This window comes from Habropoda laboriosa, unplaced genomic scaffold (assembly GCF_001263275.1).
Source record: "Habropoda laboriosa isolate 0110345459 unplaced genomic scaffold, ASM126327v1 scaffold311, whole genome shotgun sequence".
NCBI classification, from domain to species: domain Eukaryota; kingdom Metazoa; phylum Arthropoda; class Insecta; order Hymenoptera; family Apidae; genus Habropoda; species Habropoda laboriosa.
Window position 1 is genome coordinate 227,506 of NW_017100426.1, and position 11,379 is coordinate 238,884.

At 37.3% G+C, this 11,379-nt stretch overlaps 1 protein-coding gene across 1 annotated transcript in view; it reads right to left on the reverse strand.

Annotated features, from left to right (window-relative positions):
* Positions 1 to 7,664: 7,664 nt before the first annotated feature.
* The window catches only part of LOC108575527 (adenylosuccinate synthetase), a 38,297-nt gene continuing 34,582 nt past the window's right edge, over positions 7,665 to 11,379 (reverse strand). The window contains exon 6 of the mRNA XM_017938350.1: positions 7,665 to 7,832. Within this exon, the coding sequence (XP_017793839.1) occupies positions 7,783 to 7,832 (50 nt within the window). The 3' untranslated portion in view covers positions 7,665 to 7,782. The remainder of the gene's footprint in view (positions 7,833 to 11,379) is intronic.

The following is an 11,379-nucleotide window of genomic DNA, read 5'->3' on the forward strand; positions in this document are numbered from 1 at the left end:
GACGGGGGGGGGGGGGGGGCACGCACTTAGGCCTGGCGACTCTTGGTTCGAAGAGAAGAGATGAAGAATCGAGAGATGTTTTTTCAAACATCTCCGTGCTTCTTCGTCCTCGAGGACAAGGGTATTGCTTCGACAATGCAGGCCTGCGCCACCACTTCCTGGGACTTTCCCAGGGAAAAGGGGCTACTTAAGGGAGCCCCGAAAAAGGCACCAGGCTTTTTGTCGCAGACTTTCTTTCTACGTGCATCGTGTCGCCTACACTTCAAAATTAGGTTAAGCATTATCGGATTCAAATAAATATATTTTTGTTAAGCAACTTTCGCGAGTAATTATTTTACACCACGTCACTTCCAAAACAGTTATATCATTTCGTAAATTCGCGTCCACACTTAACAAACACGCCCAAACGCGCATGAATAAATTCATCACTTGTCGGTTGTTGAGCGTTACTACCCACCGAGCCTTAGACTGTTTGATCGACAAAAATACAGGAACATTGTGCATTAAAAAAGATAAATTAGCACCGATAAAAGATGTTAGTTATATCGTAAATAAAAATTTGCTAAAATATTACATTTCTGGTCAAAATTTAACAGTAGATGAGAAATTCGTACTGTAGGATGGTACGTAGGGAATACGGTTTAGGAAATATGAGTCTCGGGTTCTGTGGGAAACACAAAAGTTTATTCATTTTTACGACCATGAATGTTACAGATCTGGCGTAATTACAATCAGCCATTCGGTACAAGCTTTGACTTTCGGGCGTCCGGCTTTAAGCAGCCGAACTCTCCCGTTCCGGATCTAACGAATCGTTTAACAATTACAATGTTCAATTTCGATTTTTCCGATGAGACGACCAAGTGGACGCCCCCTGTACTCTACTCCCTGGAAGACGACCGGCGGTTTCTCCAGCCGTTCTCTCCATTCCCCAAGTGTTAGCCCTGTACTCTCCTCCCAATATTCAATACTACGCGTACGGTCGGAGGAGCCCGCCTGGTAAGCAGGATAAATACGGTATGAAAATTTGGTGGATTGTAGATAATGAGATTTCTTATCAATTGAATGGAATATCGTATTTAGGTAAAGAAAGCACTACAAGAGCTGAAAATTTAGCCCAGAACTTCGTGGAAAAGTTGTGTGAGCCATTTGTCAGTACCAATAGAATATTACATTTGATCATTTTTTCATTAGTTACGAACTTGCTCATTTTTTATTATCTAAAGGACTAACTAGTGTAGGCACACAAAGAAAAAATAGGACCGCGTAAACCCGTAACAACGAACTTGCTCATTTTTTATTATCTAAAGGACTAACTAGTGTAGGCACACAAAGAAAAAATAGGAAATGTATACCACCGCCTTTTCTGCCGCATCCATCGAGAACCGTCGAAAGTAATACATATGTATTGTGATGCCCGGTTTGCTGCAATTCCTCGAAACTAGGAGCCGATATTGGGGTATCACTGAATTAAAAAACTTAAGGATCGTCGTTGCATAGAAACAGAACTTTATTTAACAGAGATTTTTGATGATACGTGACGTGCGCATGATAAAACAGAGAATGAACGCGGAAATGGAGAAAGTAGGGCTATTTAAGGGTTTAGGGAAGATGGACTTTGGGTTGACTTTGGGAGAGTTGGAAGGTGAAGAGTCCAGTATGAGTAATGGTGAAAGTGGATGACTAGTTGTGAATACAGATAAAACTAAGGACTAAGAATTTTGTTCTTATCCACAAAACATCATACAACAAGCACATACGTCAGTAATAAAAATCAGTCTGAAGTGAATTTGTTTTACAATGAAACTAAGGGTGGTATAGATACTCTGGACAAACTATGCCACGCATGCACAGTTAGACGCTAAACTAACCGCTGGCCAATGACATATTTTCAAAATCTCATTGATGTATGTGACATGAACTTTAGTTAATTGGAAATATATGTGTCCAGACTAAAATTCCAACAAACCACGTTCCAAAAGAAAATTGTTTTACAGATTTAGTTAGAACACAGATACTTGCACGTAGTAAAAAAGGAACCACTGCAACATAGGTCACCCCATAAGTTGGTGCCGAAAGCGAAAAATATTTTCATGAAAATCCAAGGAAATTTCATAGCGACGACATAATAGTTTTAACACAAAAGAAGATATAGGAAAAAGTTATGGAATGAGAAGGCACTTACGTTCTCTTTTTTTTTTTTTTATCAAATTTAAAGGTTCGTTGGAAATATTGATCCGAATTATAAATTCGACACGAACTTATGGGATGGCTTAATACATACAGTCGTGGACAGAAATATGTGGATACTTTTCAAAATAGAGTAACTTTTTTAAAATTGGGCCAAACGACTTGAGTTTTTTTGAGAAGTTAGAAGGATTAGTTTACTAGATGACGTGTACAAAATTGTACGCAATTGTAAAGGTCACTGTTTACAACTTTTTTATCTCGGCTTGTAATGAAAATTTAAAATATACGTTTTGTAAATCTATGTCAATTATACACAAGCTGAAAATTTCATCGAAATCGGTGATGGAATTATGTAGCTATGTGTAGGGGAGAGTCATGCAGAACCGACCAAACTTGTTCTTGCTTCCTATACCAGATGTCGTACTTTATTTAAATATATAGCGGATTGCTACAAGACGCGTTCTTCTTTATCTACCCACGCGGGAAGTAGGAGCAGGAGGTTCTCTTTAGGTATGTCTATTTTACCACACGAGTAATGTATAAAAAATAAAATATATTTTAACAAAAACTCTTGAAACTATTTAACACTATGTATAAAATACAAAATCTTCTATTTCTTCACGCTTGCTTTATAATTTGTTCTTCACCCTTTCACCGCTTCCACTCGACTCGCTTTGACTAACTGACACTCGGCCGCTACTCCTTCTGAAACAAACGTTAAGAAAAGGTGGTGCTGGAGTTCCCTCCTGTGCACACCTGCCACTTCCGGGGTTCGTCGGCATCCCGGAAACTTTGACTGGTCGCGGTGGACGCCGCCACAAATATGTAGCGCATTGCTACAAGACGTGTTCTTCTTTACCTACCCAACCGGGAAGTAGGAGCAGGAGGTTCTCTTTGGATATTGATTTTAACGCACGAGTACAGTAATGTACACATAAGTGTCCGCAGTTGAGACCGAATGCGGACGCTTCAGTAGGGAGGTGACTTCTGCGAATTTAACTAAACAAAAGAGAGGAGATGTGCTGAGTGGGATACCGATACCCGGCACGTGCGAGTGCGGTAGTATCAAGTGTCAGTTGTTCACATTCAGGAGTCGATTTCGAATACTTTGTACAATATTATTCACGATAGCTGATAATAGTTCTGTTTCCAGTAAACAAATTAGTATAGAAAAATGTGTAAGAAATGCGAGATTTCGGTGGCGAAGTGGTGGCCTGGACTTTGTCATCCAGAAAGAGAAAGGAAGAGAATTAAGCCCTTTCTCCGGAAAGTCGAACGAAGGGACTCCTGCAACGCAGGATAGGACGCGGAGAGGACACTCTTAATATAGCCGTCGAGCGAGATGGAGACCCGAGTACCTTAGCAGCCGCTTAATTTATAAAATAATACATTTTGGTTAATAGCCTAAAGAAACTCGTGCAAGTATTAATGATCTGGCACGGGAATCCAATGTGACTGACAGAAGCATACGTAGAATTCGACAAAATGCTTTGTCGATACGACAATTTGCAGAGAATAGTCAACATTTAACAAGGAAAAAGACTGTACAGTTGGTTTTTGCAAAGATGCTTGTAATAGAAATAGGCGATATCGGGACCGAGGACTACGACGCCACGAGCATCGTCAACCAACTCTCGAGGCCCTTGGCGACGCACATTTGGCAACGGCGGGAAAAAGGAGCTTTCCAAGTCAGAAAGCCGGTCTTGATTAGAGAGTCGTACGGTGACGATCTAAGTAAGTTACCCCACGCAGTCTTCAATAAAACCATTTCTATAAAATACGCCTTCAATTTCTCAATTCTTTTTACCCGCTGTTTAGGAGACAGAATCACAGATAACATTCTATTAGAAAAAGCAAAAGAATTGCAAGAAGAAAGTGGTCCTTCTAATTTTACACCAAACCGAGGTTGGCTGTGGCGTTTTAAAAAAAGTTACAACTTACGCCTCGTCAATATTTATGGCGAAAGTGCTGAGGAGATGATTATCGAGCAGTTTTCACAAATCTTAGAAGAAAGTGAAATTAGTGAAAATGATCTGTATAATATGGCTCATATATCATAAGCTTGTTTTGGAAAATGCTTCCAAATAAAACATTAGTAATTGCCAAAAGTAAAGATAGGATTACTTTAGGTTTATGTACAAATGCAAGTGGAAACCATAAATTGCCCCCAATTTTTATCACAAAATATGAGAATCCAAGGGCATTAAAACATTGTAAAAATAATTTGCCTATGATGAATAATACAATCTTCCTGTCATGGTATGAAAATGAATTTAAAGTGCGTGTAAGGCGAGGTAAGGTTTTACTGATACTCGACAATTTTAGTGGGCACAAAGTATCAGATAATCAAATGGATGACGATCAATTCAAAATAATGTTTCTACCGCCGAATATCTCTTCCCTGATCCAACCTTGTTGGCAATACACCTACACCTCAGTTCAGTTTCCCTTTTACCAACCATCGAGACGTAACCGCCAAACCGCTGCCGCAGGGCCAGTTAACGCATAAAACGATTGTATTTTCTGGGCGAATTGTACACCTACCATCACACTTATGTATATCTTAATAAATTGAGGTGAAAACAGTGTAACGGCGTTTCCTCACCCACCTCAGTGTCATAAATTACACTATTATCCATACCGTATTATAAATGGGAAAGTTTGGCTATTTTGCGATTACGATATAGCAACGATTTATTTTTTATATATCGTCTAAAACAGTAAAAGTGGCTGTGCAGTAAAGTGAGTTCACCGACCCGGCCGTAACATCAGCTGTTGAGGGTTGCCTTGAAAGGTCAGGATCGGCACAATGACCCACTTCCGTCGAAGCAGGTTAATTCGTGGACGAATGGATAAGTTTTTCATAAGTAATAAAACACTTTATTCCTTTCGGATAACGAATAAAAGTACCTATCAAAAACAGTTATTAATTTCTCAAAATTAGTAAAAGCATTTAATTTGAATAAATGGTAGTATCTGTAAAATTTTCACCTAATGCATCACACAGCATATTTAAATAGTTTTATTTCTAACTATTGACATATTATTTATGCATATTGCAATGTGTTGTATTAGAATAAAAAATTCTTTTTCGGAATTCAACGTGTTAAACGACTTATTAGTTTATTTGTTATTCATGAATAACGAATAATTCCAGATTATTCTTAATTTAAGACGATGTAACATTTGCCGCACGCTTCCCTCGATACCCACGCTGTGCCAATGCATTTGTTCACGATCGCGTGCGGATGAGTCTCTGCGCTCCCGTGCCTGGGCGCGGGCTCTATGCGCGTTCTGATTGGCCAGTGTTTTTCGTTAATAACTCAAAAACGAAGCTTCAACCAACGTTTTGGTAAAGGAAAAAGTTGTTCAGAGTCACCCCAGCAACCCCCCATTTCCGGGTGTTACACTCTTTACAGGACACCCTGTATAAGGCAGAAGCAGTTACAAATTTTTTATCACCCTCAGGTCGTTTTGTTTCAGTGTGCAATAGCCAAAAGTATGCGCGCACGGCGCCACATTGTATTAGGTCATCCCATAAGTTCGTGCCGTTTTTCGAGCGGTTATATATGTTAAGATTGTTTACATACCTTTCAGTTTCATGAAAAAACGTAATCCCCCTCTCGTTGTACAACTTCTTCCCATTTTTCTGGTAGGGCCATTATTCCGTCTCGATAAAAGTTCTCTTGTTTTTCTTTAAAATAATTTTCTAAGCTATTTTTGAGAATGTCAATATTTTCAAATTTTTTACCTACTAAAAAGTGTTGTAATGCTCTGAACAGGTGGTAATCAGATGGGGCAATGTCTGGGGAATATGGGGGATGTGGTAAAATTTCCCAATTAAATTCAGACAATTTTTTTGTAACGCTTTTCGCGACATGCGGTCTAGCGTTGTCGTGATGGAAGATAACGTTGTTCCTATTCACTAAACCTGGTCGTTTTTCAGCTAGTGCTTCCCTTAATTTTTCTAACTGAGTGCAATATTTGTCTGAATTAATGGTATCACCACTAGATAAAAGTTCAAAATAGAGTATTCCTTTATAATCCCACCATACACACAAAAGAACTTTACGTGGATGTAACCCTGGTTTTGCACAGCGTTGAGGTGGCTGATTTCGTTGGGACCAGCTACGTTTCCGTTCAGGGTTTTCGTAAAGTATCCACTTTTCATCACCAGTTACCAGGCGTTTAAGGAATGGCTCATGTTTATTACGCGCAAGTAATGACATGCACGCTGTCGTTCGTTCAAGACGGTTCCGTTCCGTAAGTTCATGGGGCACCCAAACGTTCAACTTTGACACCATCCCCATTTTTTTTAAACACCTATGAATCGTTGTCTTAGGTATTTTCAGAACATTTGACATCTCTTGAACTGTCAAACTTCGTGATTTTTCAACAAGATCCCGAATTTTATCTTCGTCTGTCTGAGGAGGACGCCCGGAGCGTTCCTCGTCTTCTAAACAGAAATTCCCAGCTCTAAAACGTTGGAACCACTTCCTACAGGTGCGAGATGAAAGCGCATTTTCTCCGTAAACAGCACATATGTTTTTCGTGCAATTGTTACAGAACTTCCTTTCCGAAATTCATATAACATGAGATGTCGAAAATGGATACGCATTTCACTCATGATTTTTTACTGTTAGAAGTCACTGTGTTCACTATACTACGATCTTATACCCACGAAAATCTGCTCTAGACTGTTCTCGATCAGCTAAGCTCAAGTGCATTGGTCCCTTATCGCCGTATGTTTATAAATCGACACATGAAATGTATACACAAAAGTCGGCACGAACTTATGGGATGACCTAATATATACAATCTAAACGTCGAGACACCCAAATGACACGCAACGGACGTGTCACTCGTCGGCGTCGATACCGATGGCTGCTCTCAGAAAGCGGAGAGGCACTTAAGATCCGTTCCGAGGGCAGCCAAAATCCCGATTGACGTTTCGAAAGGCAGTCAACTGCCGAAAACTGCATGAGCAACATCGACCAGCGTTACAAGACATTCCATCCCGCCTTTTCAATAAAAGATTCAAACGCGCTCACGTGTACGTTTATTCCCCCCGTCGCCCACAATGTCATATAACAGCATCACAAAATGTGAACAAAAATGTCACGATATCATGATAGCAAATGTTATGATTTTAATGTTATATGAAAACGTACGTACCTTAAGTCTCACCTGAAGCTTAATTTTTGCTTTGCCGATCTGTAACTTGAGCATACAAATATTAGCAGATAAGTTTGATGATAGATTCAATACAAAGTGACTGGATATTAAAAAATACGTTTTTCAAATAAATACATTTTAATTAACAGTTCTTATTTTACATTCGAACAATGGATAATGCGATGAACATGAATTATCCAATAAGAAGAAGGAACTCCAAAAAACAAGATTTCTGTTCTCTTCTTGAATTATTATACACTACTAAAATTCAAAAGCTTAATGCTAGAAGTTTCTTTGTCGTGTACTCTCTGTGCGTTTGTTTTATCAACTCCTCTGACAAAGTAAATTTATTGCCAAAAGAGTAGTAAACTGAATGGACAGATAAATATATTTCCATTGTTGTAACCAATAAATGTAACGTCAAAGTGTAATTACACTTTCACGGCCTGCTCCCACTCCAATCCACTTAACTGAAACATTAATAATTTTTATGCAATTTGTAATTTATCTTACTGGAATATAAATATCAACTGATAATTATAAACTACTAATTTAATCTTTGAAAATTATGATTTATATAAATAACTATAGAATTAGTATCATATACAATCATAAGTTTTCCACTACGGTGCATGTTTTTTCAGTTTGAAGAAAAGAAATTATGCTTACTGTAAACGATACTCAGGAAGTATAAATTATAGTATTAATAAACAAAGTGTATAAATTACTGACAAGGGAGGGTCAGCACTGATTTGAATGAAACTTGTAGGCTTGCAGAACAACCAAAAATAATAGATACGTATATTCTTTTTAGCTGTGATAATACAAGTTTAAAGAGTGAAACTACCCTCCTCCAAAGTTTAACCCCAAAATACTAACTAGAGATAGAAGAAAGTGTTTTGACAAAAATTGAATGGATTTTAACATATTAGAAGACGATGCTTAAGGTAACAAAACATTTTTAAAAATGATGAAAAAAATGTATACGCCATGTATATTTAAAAAGTTAGTGCAATTATTCATTCGTTCATTTATTGCAACAATGACATAACTAAAAATTTTCAGTTTTTGAGAATATGTAATATAATTTGAAGTACACGTGTAAGCAATATAGTTTTATTCTGCAGTTATATATACAATTGTATGAAACTTATTGTAAAACCAATTGAAACATAAATTTATACTACAGGGAAGAAAGAATGAAGTTGTTCTCTGCGTTTTGGCAGTAAAGTAACATAGAAAAGCAGAAATAAATTATTTCAAATAGTGTGCAAACTGTTGAACCAAAATACCAGTACCTTTGCGTAGCTGGTGTGAGAAACCAAAGACAATATAATAATGTATTTCTTTTAAATCGTTTACGCAAATTTACGTTTCCTGAATTTATTTATAACAAGCATGCTTACAAATACAACGACTCGGAACACGAGAGTAACAATTTAATTTAAAGCGAGACTTAAGGGTGTATGCTCAGTCAGGAAGTGGAAAAAACGTGATATTTGCGAATTTGTTTGGAAGAAACTTGTAAACTTTTTACGATATATCTTGCCGTATCTGAAAGACTATATTTTTAAGCAACTATCATAATTTTTTCATTAACAAATATTAATAATTGTTGAAGGCCTCTTTCCTGAATGTCCTTTCTTTAAATGGGTTTTGCAGTGACCACTGCTGCTCGTATCAGGCTTATCGAAAATCAATAATTCGAAAAAATTTAGTTTTTATATTAAATTATCTAGTCTTTGAACGAAGGGCGTTTCAAAATAATTGATTTGCAACAAAATGGCAGCCGTTCAAAGTCAAGGTATCAGTTTTCAAAATAAAAAACGCTCGATTTCCGTCAATTAAAAAAAATACTTGCCATCGAAACAAAAAATCCTTCGTTCAAGGACTAGTTTTCTATCTCTACAATAAGCCTGCAAAATTTGAAGTAAATCGATACAGTGATTTTTGAAATATCTCGGTCACCGATTTGGAAAATGTGGTTCTGAGAAAAACGCGTTTAAAGTTTCATATTGAGTATGCACGTGAACAAAATGTTAATTTTTGAACTCGCATAGCTCCGTAGATTCCAAATCGAATCAACTTGAAACTTTCAGGAAATATTTTCGAGATGATATGCTTGAAGAAAGTGTGAAAACACAAAAATTGGATTTTTCAAAATTTCTAACTCAGCATGCCCCCTTAAACTATCGTATAGTAATCGGGCAACGGTTCGTCGTCGATTTGGTCCGTAGTGTACATGCGCAGGATTTCTATAGGGGTAGAGCAGAAAGACAGAAGTAGAGACAGATGAGCCACTCAGAAGCCAAAGAATTAACTCCACTTTTTGATATTCTTCTAACTTTAGTATCAAAGCACATGTTCGGTGCTCAATTCTTCATAAGTACAAAAAAATTTCCTAAATTTAATTTGATGGAGTTAGTGGCACTTCGGCTTCTGAGTGGCTCGGATGAAGATAGAGATAGAGAAAGTCCCGAAAACGAAAAATTCGTAGATAACAGGGCCGTTCGTCCTCGTACAAATCTGGATGCCTCGTACAAATCTGGAAGCTAAGGCTTCTCAAGTACGAACGACAAGATTCTAAATATTCGAAAAACCAAGGAACGGAAACTGAAAAATCTGAACAAGTTGGAAAAGAGAAAGTTGAGCAGGAGAATAGAAAAAGGTTTTGGATAAAAAAGTCAGAGTATGCATGTTATTAACCCTTCGACTCCTATCGGCGCCTATAGACGCTCAGTGATAATCGAACTCTGAATACTATCAACGCTCTTGATGTTCATATTCTATATTTTATGTTCATACGTTATCTATTTTACAGATATATACAATAGAAAATATTCAGCAAAAAAGTGATTGATTATCCAATACTTTACTTGCAAGCTGCCAGCAGTCAAAAGGTTAAAAACGCATTCGATATTAACCATGCGCCAATTCGTACTGTGTTATTAAAACAAAATAAGGTTGCTGATGTTCTGCTGGAACAACATAGAGGAGAGAAACATGGTAAACAAAAGATAGTGGACGACAGTGTCAGAGAAGGAATCAGGCAGCATATCGAATTGATTCCGAAAATAGGACAATTTCCAACATTCATAAAGATTATGTGGCTAATTGTAAGGTAAGAAATGTTCCATTTGCAAACTATGTACCATTTTATCGAGTATTTGCACAAAAATTTAATATTTCCTTTTTTGTGCCAGAAAAAGATTTATGCGATGTCTGCATCACTTTCGATAATGCAAAGGAGGAGGAAAAAGACGGATTGAAATGAAATTATGATCCACTAAATGAATTTAGTGGAAAAAGAATCATCAAGAAATAAGAAGAAAGCGGACGAGGAAAAATCTGATACAATAATAACTGTCTATAATTTGCAAACAGTAATGCAATTGTCGAAAAGAGACGTGTCGGTCTTTTCTTATAAATGGTCACAGAGACGTTATCGAGTTGGCAACTTGTATATTTGAGTGTTTGAAACGGATAGGTGTCGAGTATATCGATAAAGAAATAATGTTCTACTCGAATAATTGTACAGGACAGCAGAAGAATAAATTTACGATTAGTTTATACCAGCGCTTGGCAAGGGTGTAAGGTGATTTCGCGTCTTTTCTTTCAATCACGTTCCGTTGGAAAAAATTGCCATAACACTTTAACCAATTAATATTTTTCAATGAAATTTTGAGGAAAGTGATAAAACGTGTACGATTGTTTTAATTCGTGAAACATCTGTTATGGTTTTTCTGAAGAGAAATTGAACCATTTATAGCGTTTTATACATTTATTCTGAGACGGATACGTGAAAACCTCAATGACGTGTTTCCGGGTGATCCGAACTCGAGTCAAGAACCTGAATGACACATATGTGCGTCAGCCGATGTTAATGTGTTAATATAAAAACAATTACGCACAAATACCCGATAAAGAGCCACACGCAGAACAGAGGAGACTCGACTCACTCTTTGATCGAAAGACAAAGGAAAACCAATTAAAATATGGCCCTATGTACACCTCAGA